The sequence below is a fragment of the Nipponia nippon genome, unplaced genomic scaffold (genome assembly GCF_047370975.1).
Source record: "Nipponia nippon isolate SJK-2023a ecotype South Korea unplaced genomic scaffold, ASM4737097v1 scaffold_7, whole genome shotgun sequence".
Taxonomy (NCBI): Eukaryota; Metazoa; Chordata; class Aves; order Pelecaniformes; family Threskiornithidae; genus Nipponia; species Nipponia nippon.
In genome coordinates, this window is record NW_028262391.1 from 11,683,757 (window position 1) to 11,701,506 (window position 17,750).

Here is a 17,750-nt window from a genome sequence, read left to right on the forward strand (position 1 = left end):
GAGCACAACGGATGAGAGAGACGCAAAGGAATAAAGACCCCAGAAAATCAATCCCTCCTGCGCAGGAACGTGCTGCCACCTCCCCAGTCCTCTGACTCCATCTCTTCATGTAATCGTGTGGATTAGAAGCACAAAGCATTGACCAGGTCTATCCACAAGGCACAGTTAATGGGCTGGCTGGGACATCAGAAAGGGGCTGCCCGGGGCCGTGGCTGGGCATTTAGGGACTTCGCTTGCCATCCCCAAACGCTGCACTGCGGCAGAGCTGGCCTGCAGCGGGAGCGGGCACGGAGCCACCGGTGTAACCTTGTCAAATCCCTCCCAGTTCATCCAGTGCCAGCCGCTCCAGATTAATCATTCAGAGAGGAAAATCTCATTGAGACTTAAACGTATCAAAGTGGCCAGCGAGGAGCAAACTACAGGGAAATCCTTTCGCAGACAGCTGCCCAGATAGCTGCCGGCTATCTAGCACCAGCCTCCTGCCTGCCCCAGCTGGCGGGAACGCATGGGGCAGTGGCTATGGGACAGCCCCCCACATCTGTGGGAGTCAAATGGAGATCATCAGGGCTCTCCCTTAGCAATCCTGCCTCATCCCTTTGCTGAACTGCTAGGGAACAGCATGATTTCACATCAAATCCCCTGAGTCTTAGATCCACTTCATACTCAAGCCGTGAGTAATGCCCACTGAGGTCCTGGCCCTTGCCTGGAGCTCGGGGAGAGATGGGGGCAACACCTCCCAGTGTTGCCTTCCCTGACGTTCCCACTGCCTGGCTGGGCTGAGCCAAACCGGGAAGCAGAGGCGAAGCGCTGGGGCCAGGCGGGGAGCTGGGGGTGCTCGGTGCCGTGGGGTGTCCAGGTGACATCTCCCGCAGTTCAGCACGGCTTCCAGGGATCCGGCTCATCCCAGGGCTGGAGATTTATCAACTCAGGGATCTGCTGGCTCGGAAGACAGCTCAGACCCTGCTCCCAGGGGAGGGCTCCGGTGTTTTCTTAGGAGGTGTGGAGGGGTCGTGGAGGAGTTTCCTCTACTGCTGAGTGTTTGCTTAACCAAAATGGGCCCTGCTCATGCTGGGGCGTCATTTTTCCTGTGGGTCCCTGCTAGGGTGTAAGTGATAACTGCTCCTGTAGGAAAGGAGGAACCAAGGCCACATCAGGCCATGTCCAGGGGTCTTCTCTGAGCCAACCTAGAAAGGAAAGCTCAGCTTCAAAGGGAAGGAGGCCTGCAGAAACGCCTGCAGCAGCTGGGGAGTTCGGCCGGCTCTAACCACAACATCTCCCCGGGAAGGAAAGGACTGCCCAGGACATGCATCATACCAGCTGGGAGGGTCAGCCCAGCCCTGTATCAGGAGTCCTTTTTGTCCGGCCCTAGGTGGACAAGGATGGGTTGTGCTGGGCTTGGTTGGAAATGGAGTTCAAGCACAGAGCCCCCGGAGCGGTGCAGGGAGAGGTTGGGATTCATCCCTCCCGTCCCCGCCCAGGCAGCAGGCAGGGATCACAGCAGTCAACAGAGCTGTGATTTTATAGCGACGCCAGACAAAAGTTGGCAAAGAAGCACCACTTAATCAAGCCAGACAAATGCGATTCCTCCCTTTGATTGAGTTACCAAGTTAATAGATGACAGGGACACAACAGAGAGATTTCTAGATGCTGTTAAACCATTTGACACTGCATCTCAGGAAGTCTGACTTAAAAAATCCCTCCTAATGGGGTCTTAACCCTGTCACAGGGATGGAAACCCGAAGGAAGGGCTGTGCCAGTGAGGGGGCAAGGAATGCCACGATGGGGGGAAGGGTCTAGACAGGCGCTGCCTTAGGCCTGATCTTAATATCTTAATTGATGATCTGGAAGAAGGAAGTAAACAGCACGTTAATTCAATTCCTGGAGGAAACTGAATTGGGAGGCAGGGCACACAGCAGGCAGGGCAGAGTCTGAAGGCCGTGGAGGGGTCAGATGCGATGGGATGGAGTGGGGCTGGATAGCAGAGGACGTTGAGGCTGAGGTCAAGCTCGCTGGGGAGGGGACACAGAGGGACAGGCAAGGCAGTCCTGCCTCCCAGACCTTGTCCCTGTGGAGATCATAGGATCCACGTGTTGCACACAGCTTCCATGCCAGCTCCATGGTGTTGTGAGCCTGTTCCATGCTGGGGGGGTCTTACCTGGGGCAAAGATTCCTGCTCCGGCTTCTCCGGCTCCCACATGAGCGTCAGTTCTGGCTTCCTCCCCACCTTCTGGAAGTGGAAGCCCAGCAAGGGCAGCGCCTGCAGGCAGAGAGCGTGTTGGGAACAGCCTGTGGCCCTGACAACATCTCCCCACTCAGCTCTCCCCCTCTGCTTCGCCTACGGATGGGGATGACGCTGCTCTTGCCCGGCACGCTGCCTCTGCAGCTCTTTAACAACCGGGATGCAGCAGCCTGTGAGCCTGAGCCTAGCACGTAAATCAGGGGCTGCTGTGATACACAAACAGCCCATATATCACACTATATGTCCTGTTTAAAGATGTCATTGCCAGCCATATAACCAGGTTATTAAGAGAAGATGCTGTCACTAACCGCAGGTGCTGGCCTACAATGGTGCTGTCACAGCCCCAGATATACCGTCTGATTAAATGAAATGAAAACCAGCCTCGCTCCCTTTCCTCGCTTCAGCTCTGTGTTGATCTCTGTCCCCCTGAATCTGTGCTTATTGCCTTTTACCTAGACGAGATCGCTCCCAGCACGTAGCAGGGAGAAGCTGGTCCTCAGAGACTGGGCTGCTCCAGAGCCCCCCAGCCCCTCGTGCCTGCCTGGAGCTGAGGGATGGAGGGGAAACCCCATGAAGGCTCCCTCCCCTCTGGTGAGCCTGGCTTGGGCGCAGCTCTGCCGGCTGCAGGGCTGGCACAGAAGGGCACAAGGACAGCCACTGCCTCCAGTGATGCCAGGCTGCTGCAGCCCTCTCTGGTGAGGCAGTGTTGGCACTATCTTGCACGGGTGAGGTACTTACATTGCAGTAGATGCGCTTCTGGACTCCAAACTTCAGCACCAGGACATCAAAGGCCTCGTTCAGGACACCCATCACCATGGCCTCTGACTCCAGAGGACCACACTCCTGCCAAGAGACAGGGCTGTCACTACACTGGCATCCCCCATCCAGCCATCCCCAAGGGGAGCCAGTGTCTCCAGGTCCTGGACCTCCTGCGGTGGTGGTTGCTCAGTGCGTCCCCTCACTCTTTGCCTTCCCCAAGGCCAGCGGGGCAGCCACCCAGCCCTCTTCCCGGTGGCATCTAGGTTGAGCCTTCACGGGGAAATCCAGAGATGTTTCGGGGGAAGATAGTCTTGGCTCTTACCCTAACGAAGATGGCGAAGAAGAGGTCAGCGCTGAGCTCCTGCACCCTCTTGGAAGCCATCTTCCTGTCGTTGCAGTGATCTGCCTGTCTCTGGATGGCATCTTTCTCCATCTTGATAGGGGAGCTGGCACCTGGGAAGGGGACAAGTGACAATGATGTGCCCCTGCTCCCTCCTACTCCAGAGCCATGCTATGGCACCCTGGACCCAGATGCCCAGCTCACCTCCCTGTCCCTGTTATTTGAGGGCACCCACATGCCAGGGAGCTGCCCCATGGGACGCAGACTCCAAGCACCCATCACCCGTGGCAGGCAAGGCAGGAACCCGGGAGTCCCGCCTGTGCCGGGCACAGCCACCCCCTCCCCTCGCAGCACCCAGAGCTGCTCCACAAGCGGCCGGGCAGCACCCACCGAGCGAGGCGGAGAGGAGACGGTGCACAATGATGTCCGCGTAGCGGCGGATGGGTGAGGTGAAGTGGGTGTAGAAGGGCACGTTCAGGGCGTAGTGGCGAAAGAGGGTCTCATTCTCCAGGACACCGGTGCAGAAGTAAAGAGCCATCTGAAAGGGGTGAGAAGCGAGGGAAGGGTGTGAGCAAGGATGGTGGCAGGACCCTGCATGAGACTGGAGGGGTCTGTGTCTGCAAGACAGCTCCAGCAGCTGATGGTCCTTCACCTGCCGCTCAGTTTGGGCTGCGCAGGGACAAGGCGGGTGCTGCAGGAACTAAGCACAGAGCAAAGGGGGCAAAGCCACTGCAGGGAGCTGCTGGCTGCCAGCTGACCCTGCCTGGCCCCAAGGATTGCATCAACTTTCACATCACACATGGGTTTAAGGAGTCTCCTGCTTCTGCTCAAACCCTGGGGCTCATTCACCATCGCCCCATCTTCCAGGGGAGAGCCCAGCCTGTCCCGTGCCCACCATGGATGCTCTCTCAACAAGGGGTCTCGCAGAGCGGCTCCCGTGCCAGGCTCTTTGGTTCTGGGTCCGGCTGCAGGCTCCGCACACCCATTGTGCCTGCTTGGAGAGCACCGGGGGCTGGGATGAGTGGCTCCTCCATTCACCGAGGAGAAGGAGGCAGCCCCGCTGTGATCCCTGCTGCTCCATCCCACGACGACAGCTGGGAAGCCGAGCGGCTGGACTGCCTCTCTAAACCAACACTGGGGCCGCGGCGGCACCGTGCTGCCCAGCAGCCTCTTCAGTGGGAACCTCTCCTGGCTGTACCGCCCCTGTTATCCCACATGTTACAGCTTTTATTTTTACATCTGTGAAACACCAGCCCTCAGGGCTGGGAAAACAACTGGGGCCAAGCACAGGCGGGGAGGGGAGGCTGTGCGGGTCAGGGGGGTTGCGGCAGGGTCACGGCACAGTGGCGATTGAATGAACCTGTTTAAAAATAAGAGCAAGTGATTTAAAAAAAACAGGAGTAGTCAGCTCTGATTACAGAGCCGTCCTGGGATCCACAGTTTGGGCAGCTGTATCCTCCGCTCTCCAGCCCAGCAGCACAGCCAGCTCCTGCTGAGCAGCAATGCACTGATCCAGGCAAGTAAATAGAGCAGGTTAAAAAAAGCAGCATTGGTCCCGGCCTTATTATGAGACCCAAGAGCTGGGATAGGAGCTGTGGCGGCTGCCAATTTCCACAACCCAGAATTAAATTGTTTCTGATGGACTCCATGAAGTACGGTCTCCACTCAATTAGCTCGGCTCCCACCGAACAAGACTCTGCGCAGCCGGGCAGGGAGACACGCCGAGTGCCGCAGGCTGCTGCGGGAGAAGATGAGTGCCCTTCTGCAGACAGACAGCATGAAATTACAGGGGGTTTATAGGCACTTATGCCAGGCTCCTGGGCAGAAGGGAGGAAGGTCCCTGAAACGCCAGGTAGGTAGAGAGCAGAGCACAGGTCAAAATCCCTGCTATGAGAAAGCCACTGGGAAGGGCTCATCCCTTCCCTGTGCTCAGCAGTGCAGGGCAATCCCTGCCTTGTTTCAAGTTAGAAAAGGTGCTGAAGGTCCCGCGCTGCTTGCTGTTGCCAGGGTCACTTCTTCTTGATGGATGTGCTGGTCAAACCCAGCCGCTGCTGGGTCCAGCACCATTTTTGACACCCTTTTGGCAGCTCATGACGCTCTCGGAGGTTGGCATCAGCTTGAGTATCATAGCAAAAATACTCCTCTAGGCTGTGGTAACGTTACACACTGCAGGGAACCCCATCTGACACATCTCTGATACCCGTCCTCGCCACCATGACAGCGCTACCCAGTGACATCAGCCTGGCATAAGGCAGATGTTTTCTCATTAACAGATTTGACTCAGAAGTCGTCTCAAATCCCCAGGGTTTGCTGCAATCCCCGGAGAACCGTGAGGAGCCTGGAAATAAATCAGCCCCAGCCAACCAGGGCTGGCTTTGCTCTCATGGCCAGATTGAATCCCCGAGTGACTGAGCCCCTGAAAAATGGTATGTCGCTGCTCCATCATCTGTTACAAGGCTCGTGGCATGGCAATCCAGGCGCTCCCCCAGACATATGCATTACGAGTTGCTTCCCATCTCCCTCCTCCTCCAAAAGGCTGATGTCTTGACCACCAGCATGCAGCGAAGACGGAAGACGAAGGCTTGGCGCAACCATGGGTTAAACTTGTGGGCAGCTTGTTTTGGCTGATTTAACTGCAGCCTTGTCCCTGAAACACCAGCTTTATCACTGGGAGCTGAGATGTGTGCAGGGATACGGGTGACTCCTCAGTGCCCTGACCAGACAGTCTCGCCACGCCATCTGTCAGAGCGATGGCCCAGCCCTCGACACCGGCACGGGCCCTGGCGTGGCTGTGCTCCGCAGCTGCCCACACTCAGATCTGCCCTCTCCCCCATGAGGGATCGCGACACCAGGGACACAGGCGGGATGGGGCCGATTCTTCCATCTGCTCTAATATTGGTGGCAGACAGCAAAAAGTCCTTCTCCTAGGGAAAGCTCCTTCTGCTTAGTAGCTGTCTGCCCTTTCCGAGGGGCATTGACACAGCTTTGCACTACCCGTCCTCTGCATTTAGCAGCAGGAACAAGGGCAGGAATCTGAACTGCTCGGGATTCTGGGGAGCTGTGAGTCCACCATGCAGCAAGTGTAGTCAGAGACCACAGAGAGCAACACTGATGTCTCTCGCCCCTGCAGCACTGTGGTCCTTTCTTATGGACTGGAGGCCATATGGATCCACCGCCACGAGCCCATCCTGGATCGCATTGGAAAGCGCCCTAAAGACAGGAGGGGAGCGTCTGCTCACCTGGCCGATGGCTTTGGGCAAGTCTGACAATCCATTTACAAGCTAAACAGTTCAGCAAATGGCCCAACTGCATAAGCTCACCCCAGGATCAAGACAGATTTCTGCTTCTTCTGGCTCATGCCCCACTTCCAATAATGAGAGCAACCCATCACACGTGGCAATACCATCCTGCCGGGGAACACCAGCAGACGGGAATGCCAGCAGATGGGAATGCTGCTTGCCATCCAGACACAGGCTGCCCTGCAGGGCCGACGGGCTCAGCTGTAAACTGGGTTTTGCCTGTTATGGGAGTGTGCCAGACAGCAGGTTTGCCAGGCCCAAGTGGACTGCACAGCACACCTGAACACACGGGCACCTTGGTCTTCTGATGATGAAATGAGTCTAGTTCCTGCCAAAATCATGTCTTGTGGAATATCTCCTTTAAAAGTTCTTCTTTCTCCTTCCCCAAACTCTCTGTCTGGTATCTACTCCACAGAAGACTTCACCCCCAGAACCTTGACCCCTCTTTTGCCTATGGATCTAACATGTATTCACAAGGCTAAATCTTAACAAGAGCCATTGGGAAGTATCGCAAAGTACACCCACCACTTCTCAGACCACAGCCTCAGGAGACCGCAGAGGCAAAATTTCAGCAAGTCAGTGGGTCCCATAAAGCTCATCTCCTCCTTGGTGCCAGGGCAGAACCAAGTTGCCTTCTCCTTGCTCATCCCTCCTGGCCCACAGCCAGGCTTGCCCCAAGTGCTGCTGCTGGCAAAGCCCAGGCTTGCACCACAGTCAGCAGGACCAGAGAGGGACCCCAGGGAATGCATGTCACCAGTGCGTTCACCTCTTAGCACCTTCCATCAGAAAAGGATGATGTGACAGAAGGGACCAGGACAAGTGAAAGCAGGACACGGGATCTGGGACAACACAGCCAGCTCCAGAGGACACTCCCTGCACTTTATAAAGCAGCACTCCTGAGCTGGACACATACACGAGGGGGTGATTTACTGAACGGCTGCAGTCCCCAATCCCACTTGCAAGCAAGCATTAAGTCACTGAAGTACAGCAGGACTTCAGGCAACTGCTAATGAGTAAATGGAGCAAATAAGCTAATTAGAAGAGTGACAGACAAATGAGTGATGTTGGGAAGATGATTCATTCCTGCAGTGATAAGCAGGCCATAGCAGAGAGACCATTTCAGGAACATGCCCCTTCTCCCTGTGGGGTAGGACTACTGTCAGAAGAGGCTGTGCCATGCCTGGCTGCAAACGTAGAAAGGCAGATGCTTCACAGAAACTTTTTTTGATGGTGATAAGCACCCAAATAAGTGTCCTGAGCTGCAGACGCACCAAACATGACAATCAGTGTGAGTAGCACAAGCGTCTATCACAGAGACCTTCACAGAAGGTCTCTTGGTCTGGAGGGAGACCAAAGGGTTTCCAGAGCTTCACTGCTTCTAAGAGCATGTGTATGAGTACCATATCATGCTTTAAGGCCAGTCCCGCACCCGTACATCATCCTCACTCTTGATTCCTTCTTTGGACCATTTGGGATACCACGATGTGAAGAAATGGCACAAACATGAACCATGGAGCCCGCCACCAGCTCTTCACAGAGCAGGCTGGGTCCTGTGAGCTTGTTAACATCCCACATGCAACTTCAAGGGTGAAACATCCCAACCAGTAATAACAGGGACACTATGGGGGGCAAGGAAACGCTCAGCCTGACCCTGCCATCCAGTGAAGCTCTGCTGCCCAGGGGATACCCTCACCGCCAGCTGCATGGGGCTGGAGGCACTGGGGGAAGGTGCTGGCAGCCCCGCAGCACCATGTTCAGTGTCCATTCACTCTCCCTCTACATAACAACCAGCTATGGTAATGCAGAAGGTGTGAGGGTTGAAGATGGAGCCCCAGCAGACCGCTACAGTCAGATGTGTCCAACAGTATAGTGCTGTTCTCACCTGCATGGGCCTGGAGAACATGTTGGTCAGCACTTCTTTCCTAGCTTCAGAGTATTTGTCAGCACCAAATGTTTCATTTAAGCTTTTCTGGAGGAGAAAAGAGACAGAGCATTCAGTGTTAGCCAGCTATAGTGGTAGGGGGACCCAGGCAGACCTTACTGGGGCAAACAGCAGCTCATCAGAGCCAAATTCCCCCTTTCCCTGCAAATCTCCTTGTAAACCAAAAAGTGCACGTGAAACTGGGTTTTGCTCTGGTCCCAGCAGCCCCAACAGGACCGCACACACTGTCCTTCTGAGTGCTGACCCACTTCCCAGGGTCAACGGCAGGGAGCACCTGGGGCACGGGGACCGCTGGCTCTGTCCCCAGACGTGCAATGTGCGAGAGCACCCGTAACCCCTCTCCTGACCTGTGCCTGGCTCCCACCCAGCTACTGAGAGCTTCAGTGCATGGACCGACGGGGCTCTGGTGAGACATGGACACAGGAGGTCACTGCCAGGGGCTAGTGGCGAGGAAGGGCTGGAGGGTTCAAAGTGCGGAAGAGGAGCTGAGTGCGCAGCCCTGCGTCTGCTGACATTGCCTCAGCGCAGCCAGCAAGCGGGGAAAGCAGTCCCAGCCGATGGAGGGGTATGTGGGAGGCCAGTGGGGATGGGATTAACAGGGGATTATCCACAGTCCAGTTGCAGCAAGTAAAGAAAATCCTGGAACCTGTGTTGTGTTGTTCAGCTGGAGTTCAGCCTCAGGACACGCTCAGCAGAGGATCGGTCGGATACCTCCCGCGCTGGCTGCATCTGACCTTTCCCAGCACTGCTCTCTGATCCTTCCCAGTCCCCGCTCCCCACCCTGCCCTCCCTGAGACCTTCAGCACCTCAGACAGAAACACCCCCTTGCAGAGCTACTTTTCTTGCGATACAGAGCAAATGCCCTGCCCAGAACCTGCCAAGAAGGCAGAGGAAGGAAATGTGGGTGTCTCAGCAAGTGCCCTGGCACCGAAACATCCTTCCCATTGCAGAGAGGGCAGCACTGGGGTCACTTGCAAGGTCCTCCCTGCCCTGGTCTAGGCTCTGTGCATGATAGGGCTGACTGGGACAGGCTGGGCCACCCTTGCTCAGCACTGGTGGGGTCAAGAGCAAGTAAGGGAGGTGTTTTGTTTAGGCACAGGATAGTTGTCAGCTCTGCTTGGGCAGAGTGGGACAGGGAATAAACCACACACTGATGCAAACCTGCCATCATATAGCTGCCCACCCTTCGCCCCCATGGCCCTGCTCCCCGCCGGGCCAGCACACTCACGTGCAGGGTCCCTGCGCTGCTGAAGTCAATGTCGAGGCCAACTTGGTTGCAAAACTCCATGAGGTCTTTCAGCAGCTTAGTCTGGGGTGGGGGGTGGCGGCGAAGCAGGGCCTGCTCGGGGAAGGAGCGGTAGATCTGATGGGCCACAGCCATGTTCGCAAGCAGCATGAACTCTTCCACCAGCCTGCAGCGTGAGAAAAACCACCCCCGACCTCAGTTAGAGAGGGAAGCCAAGCCAGTCCATAGTGAAGAGAATTAATACAACACAGGGGGACAGGGGAGCAGCTTGTAGTTGCTGTTATAAGCACAGATTAGATGTGAGACTGTAGCAAATCCCCCCCCCAATTCTCACTTTCTAGCTGAGGTTTCCCCAGGGACTCAGAGCAGGCCATCCTGCTGGTACAGACAAGCAGAAGTCAGTGATAAATTGACAGCTTAAATTAGGATAAAATAATCTCCCTTTAGGTCATTTTATCTCCTGAAACGCTCGACAAGCAAAACAAACGCTGTGCGAGAGATAGCATGGAAAACAAACACACGTTGCTGCCTTCCTGGGCCAGAGAAAACAGTGTCTCGCTCGCTCCCCCATCCCGAGCTCGACACGTGTGGTCAAGCCCAGCCACCGAGCCTGGCCTTCGTGCCGGGCTTCCACCCAGAGCAAGATGCAGCGCGGCCCCCGGGCAGGACAAGACACCAGCGCAGCTCACTGCGGGGCTGCCTCCACATCCAGGCGACACAAGGACTCTGGGGGCTCCTCCATGCAACCTGCAGACTGCTGGGGGTACCCCAGGCTGGGGTGAGCCCCCCCCATTTCTGCCTCTGAATGTATGCACATTGAATGGAAATCTCCGGGGCTACACACTGCAAAGAAAAGCAATCCCAGTGCTAGAGATCATCTTTGGAGCATTTATGAGTTGTGCTACCAGCTGTAGGGCTGTGCACAGGAGACTTGTTTAACTGGGCTTAGATAAGCAGAGAAATGTGCTTAACCAGGCTTCCTGCTACTTGCTGCATGTATTCCCAGGGCCCATAACTGGTGCTAATTGCCAAAAAAGATAATAGATTTACAGAAGTAACCTCATCCTCCGAGCAATGCCCGAGCGAGCTGTCACTGATCATGCTGGCTCAGCCCCATCACTCCTGTAGGCAAGGCAGTGATTTTGCAGGGCTAGCTGGGGGACCCGGGCCGGAGCTGGTGGTCCTGCAGCTCCTGGCCCTGGCCATTGCTGGGGGGACTGGCCAGGTGAGATGTGCAGGGTGCTGTGCTCCTGGGGTACTTGCGACAGCAGCAGTACGTTCTCAGCCTGGGAGTACTTGCCAAGAATTCGAAAGAGAAAGGAAATAAAGACAAGCCCAGAGGAGGAATAAGCACCTGACGGTGATAATCAGTGGTGGAAATGTTTGTCTTTAATGGGAAGGAGCTCCCTTAATAAAAGCCTGATGGGTTCTCCCAGAGTGTGCTGTGCCAGAGGCCAATACTTCAGGCCCCGCAGGGAGGGCAGGAGGGACACCCTCTTGCGTGGGCAGTGCGGGAAGGGGTGGGGAGCAGCCCAGCCGAAGTGGGAATGGGCCACCCATCCTGTCCCCTGAAACACCTGCTGATGGGCAGATGCTACCAGAAGGCCAAGGGCTGGGTCAGGAGGTGGGCAATGTGCCCGCAGCCCGGCGTGGGAGCAGGGTCCGTACATGCTCGGATGGGCGACTTCCAAGAGGGTTGAGCCAAGCTCTTGCTGCTCCTGTGCAGCTAAGCCAGCAGATGGCAACATCGGTCCCTCTATGGCCACCGGCACTGGGGGGCTGCGGGACAACATGGCCCAAGGGTGCTGGGCACCCCAGCTGCACAGCACCAGCGGTGGGAGGCAGGGCAGGGAGCGGCACCCAGCGGGCTATGGCACGGCCATCCCCATCTCCTGGGTGTGGGTGGACCCACCAGCTCTCACCCAGCTGCCGCGCTTGCAGATGGCACGTGGGGAACGTGAGGACACGTGCGAGGCTGTGCAGGCCCACGCTCATACCTGGGAAGCCCTTTCTGCCCAAGCCAGCTCGCAGCAAGGCACAGCAAAGAGTGCGGGCTGCAAAAGGCAGCGCCTCTCCTTCCCCTGGGCTTTGGTGCAAAGAAAAAGGGAGACATTTCGAGCGCTAGCGCCAGCTACACAGATGCACACACGGGCAAAGGCTGGCCATGGAGTTCCTGTGCCTCCCTCGAAATGTGGCCTCTATGAAGCGAGGTACAAACCCATTTTTAAAGACAAATCAATAAACCCCCATGAACAGCATCTCTTCTTTGTCACAGGCGCAACATGCTTATCTCATGTCCTAGAGACGAACACTGTGAGTGCTCAAGCAGCCCCTGCTGTTCTTGCTCCTGTTGTGCACTAGAGTGTGAAGCCTTTACCTCTTACCTCCAGCGACACTTTGGGTTGGATGCAATTTCCACCATATTATTAAGTTCTGTATTCTGTTTTATCATTTTGGGGCTTGGGGCTTTTAAATTTTCCTGGAGATATCCTTGTTCTGATGTTGCAAGTAGCACTGATTTGAAGCTAATACCTGAGCGCCCATCCTGCCAGGAATGCTTTTACACCCAAAGGAAAACTAACAGCACATACTTCCCACTTTGCTCTGCAAAACCCCATCCTCTCTCCCTTCAACATGTCCACACCTGGAGCACCAGCCCCCAGACAGCACCCAAGACAGCCCAGTCAAGAGGAGGTACCTGGCACACGGTTGGATTGATCGCATAGGCAGGAAAATCTTATCAGGAAGCACCCAGAGCTTTGCACCCATGACAGGGTGTGCAGGATGTGACCACAGATATTCAGAGTTGAAAAGCTACTCATCTTGCTCAATAACCCAAAGGTGGGCGTTGACTTTGCGCGACACGGCTGCGGTTTGTGCTTCCAAGGAGCAGATAATGCGGACGAGGTCAGACACTGCCCTGTATCCAGGGGGAAGAGAAGCCCCAGGACCCGATGGGTCGGTTTGTGTCAGCTCAAGGAACCACGGTGGCCCAGGAAGGCTCACTACCCTGTGGGTTGCTGCCAAAACACCCTGCAGGGACGGAGGATCCTTCCCAGCTCTGGATCACCCAGGGGTCACAGGGCTGCTCCCCACACGCACCCTGTTGCAGCAGCCCTGAGAGCATGAAAGGGATGAACAGCATGGGGCTGCTCCGTGCTAACTCCTAGACAGTTTTGTTTCAAACATTGAGATTTAGTCCCCAGGGAGAGGAAAGCAGCTTCCAGAAGGCACAGGTCACGGCTGGGCTAATCCAGAGCATGTGAGAGCCTGCCAGGGTCAGAGGGAAAGGGCTGAGGACAGCGAAGGAGCTGGCACCTGCGCCCAGAGTTAAGCCAGGTCACCTCTTCTGCAAAGGAACGGGGGCTGTGCCTCAGGACATGAGGAGGGAGGAAGATCTGCAACGAACAGCTTAATGTGGCGGTCTCACTGTACCTAAAAGGAAAACCTTATTCCCATGAGGGGCTCACGCTGTGACTCTGCACGGGACACTGGAGGCTCAGGAGGATGAGCCAGAGCTGGGACAGCCCATGAAGCCGTCACGGCTCCGGATACTGAGGAGCAGCAGGGCACAGCAAAGCTGCTGCCTCCCTGTCCTCCCCATGTGGCCCTTCAGCTGCGCTTTTAGCTAGCGTCCTCACCAGGGCTTCGGCTCGGCAAGCGCTATGCCGCAGCTCGGAAAAAAGCAATGGATGCTGAGGCAGGCGGGAGCGAAGGCTGGCTGGCAGCGGCCGGGGGCCAGACCAGTGCCTGGCACTGACATTCCTGGGAGCCGTGCTGAAGCCCTGCTAACTTGTCGGCAGGTCAAACGACAAGAGGTTTTTTTTCTTTTTTCTTAAAACAGCCTAGCTTAGAGTTTGGCTCGGTGCGGCTGGCAGATGGGAGTGCAAAGAAAAATATTTCATGGCTAAAAAAATGGAGACAGAAAGACTGGTCCATCTGAACACGCACTGAATGAATCCCATGTGAAATGCATTCTAACGCCATCGCTACAGTTTCCTCTGGATTAGCTGAGCTATCCTTGGCTCCCGGCTCCATAAAATCCCATAAACAATCTGATCTGAACTTTTGCCCTTTCTGTGCTGATGCGAGGTTTCCTCCGCTGTCCCGCGGAGAGGGCTGGGCGTTAGCAGGTGGCTGTCCCTCCCGTAGGTGCCTCCAGATCCCAGCTGTCCTGCTTGCCGGGGCTGCAGGAGGGAGCCTTTCCAAACCTGTTCAATGCATCGTTTAACGCGTGCACATGCGGGAGGGAGGAGAGGGAGGGGCGGGACGGCTTGCGAGCTCTGTAACATGCATAAGCATCTTCTGCCGGCTCTTTCAATACCCAGATTTTGCTTATGAGTTATGGGTTTGGTGCAGGAGTTAGTGGGTGAAATTCTATAGCCTGCCTTATGCAAGAGGTCAGCCGGAGTGTACGGTTTTAAAAAGCACTCACTTCTGAGTTTCAAACGTGATTGAGGCATGCCGGCTCCTAAATCCCACGGACTGCTGGGGAGCTTTCAGGCTCCTGAGATGCTCTTAAACACAGGACTTGGTGCTTTTCAAAGTATCTTAAATGATGATCATGGCTCCAGTAGGCAAACAGCCACCTATGAAACCATCCAGCTGAAGAGGACTGATGATACCTTGATGGCAGCCCCAAACCCAAGCTACTGGGCCGTAACTCCTCTCACACAGCTCCTACCAGAGCCAAACATCCGTGGGACACGGGAAGAGGAGCTGCACATTCAGACCCTGCAATTGTTTTAGTAGCAGCATTACTATTTGCTCCGTAAAAGGTTAGCTACACCCTTCCCAATCTCTTGATAGCGACCTTGAAAAACTACTCACATCCTCAGCAAGTTGGTTGGTTGATGGCAAATAAAATACTCGTTTCTTATGCCAAATCTCTGCAGAGCAAAGCAGGGCAAGTAAAACGCCTGTTTGGCTGCCTGTCTCCATGGCAATGCGGCCAGGCTATACAGCAGCCATCGAAGTGCCCACTCTCCCTGATTAACTTGACAAATGACATTAGCTAAGCAAGGTTTGCTGCAAGGGAGAGACAAGGAGTACTTTGTTTGCAATCCAGTAAGTGCAGGAATGAGGCAGGCAGCTTGGTTAAAGCGAAGCAACATTAAAACATCTGCTGTTCCACCAGTGTAACAGACCCGTAGGCTTCAGAGCAAACGACAGCGAGGTAGGGCTGAACAGACGAGCACAGCTCTTCCCCCGCGCTGCCTCCTTCACCTCCATCCCCTCCTGCAAGATGTAACCGCTGGGTGTATCCAGGCATTGGAAGTGTTCTCATAGCTGAGGCATAGACTCAGAGATAAACCCAAAACACCATGTAGCTCTCCCATGGCAGAGGTTTTTTTTGCTTTTGACAGACTGAAGAGGTTGGTCCTTTCTTCACGGGTAGCTCATTGTGGAAACCTGCTCCCGAAGGGACAGAGCTGAACCATCCTGAGCTGGAGTCTGAGCCCCCTTCCAAAGGTGGTCCATCCAGTTGGGTGAGCTGCCACCAGGTAAATCCCAGCATCTTTCCAGCATTTCAGACTTGAGCCAAAGGTTACCAAACTTCTTTCCCCCATCGCATTACAAAATCCCATCTGCTGCTCTCCATCTTGTCTCCCCATCATAGCACTTGCTCCCTCTGGCACAGGGAACAAGGCTTTTGCTGTTCAAACTCCTTTCCATCTCCAGATGGGTTTACTATCCTGGCTTAGCATGGGTTTGTGCTTCAACCAGCAGTCAAGGCCTCTGGTTTCTCAACGTATAGCTACGTGTCTGCCTCAGGTGTCCAGTTCCATGCTGGACCCCAACAGGGATAGGATAGAAGAGTTTTGAAGGCATCACACTTGGTTTGTGTTTGAACCAAACAGTGCCATGGGAGGCTAGTGCTGAAAAAAGGAAGCCCTGATCTGTTTGCGTGTGTCTGAGAGGGCTCTAAAGACACTGATGGATATACATCCCCCTGCTAAGGGCAGTACATGCCTGACAGCCTGCACTCTCTGCTGGCTTGAAGGGGATTATCGCTGCACTGCAATCTCATAACAAACAAGAGATCTACAGCGACTTCCCGGGAATGGGACTCTAAATCCTGCTGCATTCACCAAGAGAAAGTCACCTTCCACAAAAGGCTGCAAACAGTCCTGCGCACGTGCACCAGCAGCAGTATCAGCTGAAGGAAAACGGTAAAGAAACAGCACCACAGTTTAACCACCAAACTCTCTCCAAAGCGTTAAGTCCAAAGATGCTGGATGTGGTAGGACTTTTCCTTCTTTACTTTAAATCATGTACGTTTATTTTTGATTACAGCTCTTCCATGAAGCAAAGGAACTTGAGAGATTTCTATAAAAGCTCTTCTAAAAGCAACATGAGCTAATCCCGCATCTCCTGAGAGTGCAGCCAATGACAGAATCATGCTCTTTGGCGAGTAGCTGGACCGGTGCTTGCGATGGCTCTTTTCCATGCAAAATCCTGCAAGAATGGTGTACTGTCTTCCTGGTGACACTCTGCCTATCCAACGAACAGAAGCATCTTCAGCCACACGCTCCAGAGCAGCACTGCTGCTTGAAGAGTTATGAAAATCAAATCCCCTGTTATCCAAAAAATTGGATCTCAGTGATATATGTGAGCCTTGCAATGCTGGTGTGGAGCTCCCTTTGCCAATGACAGTTGCCAAAAGCCCAAAAGCCTACTTTTTTTTTTTTTTTGAAAGAAAAAGTAGTAAAAGGCAAGAACGCTGGCGGTTCCTGGCTTGATGAAAGTCATTTGTGCTCCTTTCGCAGCTAGTGGTAGCCTTGAACAAAGCAGAGCTGAATAATGGAATTACTCCACTTTCTGAGATTGCTCAATTAGCTCTTGGTTAAAACTGTTAACATTGAAACTTGATGAGAATAGCAGCTCTGAGGCAGTTTTAGATTCATTTCTTACTAAGCTAGAATGGCTTTTCCCTCTAATGAACTCCCTTTCCGGGGTATAATGAATGCTCTTTTTATTAGCTATGGTGCCTTCCCAGTAATAGATGCCTACAACACAAATGCATGGGAGGGTTTTCTGAATACAAATGTCACTTACTGGCCACTCTCACACCTTGAGGCTGGAAATGTCATGAGACCACTCTCTTTGCTTTATCCAAATTACCTGCGGTACGGTGGAAAACCGTTTTAAGCTCTCAGTACTAAAGCTGGGCTACTGAAGGCATTCAGCATGATTAGGAATTAATTGCTTAAAGTACTGGGTTTGCACACAGGGATTTAGACCACTAGAAAAACCTCAACCATTTGCCTAAGTTCCTTTGAAAATATCGACACCACTTTGCAGTCCCGTTACGTAACAGAGCTGACTTAATCTGGCAGCACGACGTCAGGCCAGACGTCGGCATGCCGAAGACGGCACAAGTCAGTCGCAGGGCCTCCGGCACCTCTCGGTGCTCGGCTGCACGGACTGCAAATGCTCCCCACCTGGTCTGGAGCTCCTCAGCCTCATCCGTGGTTTGTATGGAAGGGATAAAGGCAACGCGTGCATGTCCCACCACCCTCCATCCCACCTTGATCCAAGTGGCAAAGAAAACATCGTCGAACTGAAGAGAGAGTGTTGCAGAGGACACAGTCTCTGCGGGCTGCACCTCTTCATTAAATGTTAATATGACTGCAGTCTGCTCCTTTTCATGCAAATTGGCGACAACCTTCAGACTCCTGGCATGAAGCTGAAGTGCCCCTCTGTGCGAAAACAGCGTCTTCAGCTGCTGCGGGCCAGGGATGAAAGCTTAGACCTGCACCCACGTGCTGGGCCACACAGGACACACAGGCACAACTTCAGCAGGCTCGCTCGGTCCCAGCTGCAATGCTCTCCACAATCTTCTCAGGACTATCATATTTTTGAGCCCAGGTCAGAGGACTTCACCCTCAGCATCTCCCTCCAGGAATGGCCTTCCTGGGTCA

At 54.4% G+C, this 17,750-nt stretch overlaps 1 protein-coding gene across 4 annotated transcripts in view; it reads right to left on the minus strand.

Moving 5' to 3' along the window:
• The window catches only part of DIS3L2 (DIS3 like 3'-5' exoribonuclease 2), a 203,712-nt gene that overhangs the window by 1,120 nt on the left and 184,842 nt on the right, over positions 1 to 17,750 (minus strand). For all 4 annotated transcript variants that reach the window (XM_087740589.1, XM_087740590.1, XM_087740588.1 and 1 more), the window contains exons 16-21: positions 9,808 to 9,991; positions 8,520 to 8,606; positions 3,729 to 3,876; positions 3,321 to 3,451; positions 2,978 to 3,082; positions 2,156 to 2,257 (exon numbers count right to left, since the gene is read on the minus strand). In XM_087740589.1, coding sequence (XP_087596715.1) covers positions 2,156 to 2,257; positions 2,978 to 3,082; positions 3,321 to 3,451; positions 3,729 to 3,876; positions 8,520 to 8,606; positions 9,808 to 9,991 — 757 coding nt within the window. The remainder of the gene's footprint in view (positions 1 to 2,155; positions 2,258 to 2,977; positions 3,083 to 3,320; positions 3,452 to 3,728; positions 3,877 to 8,519; positions 8,607 to 9,807; positions 9,992 to 17,750) is intronic.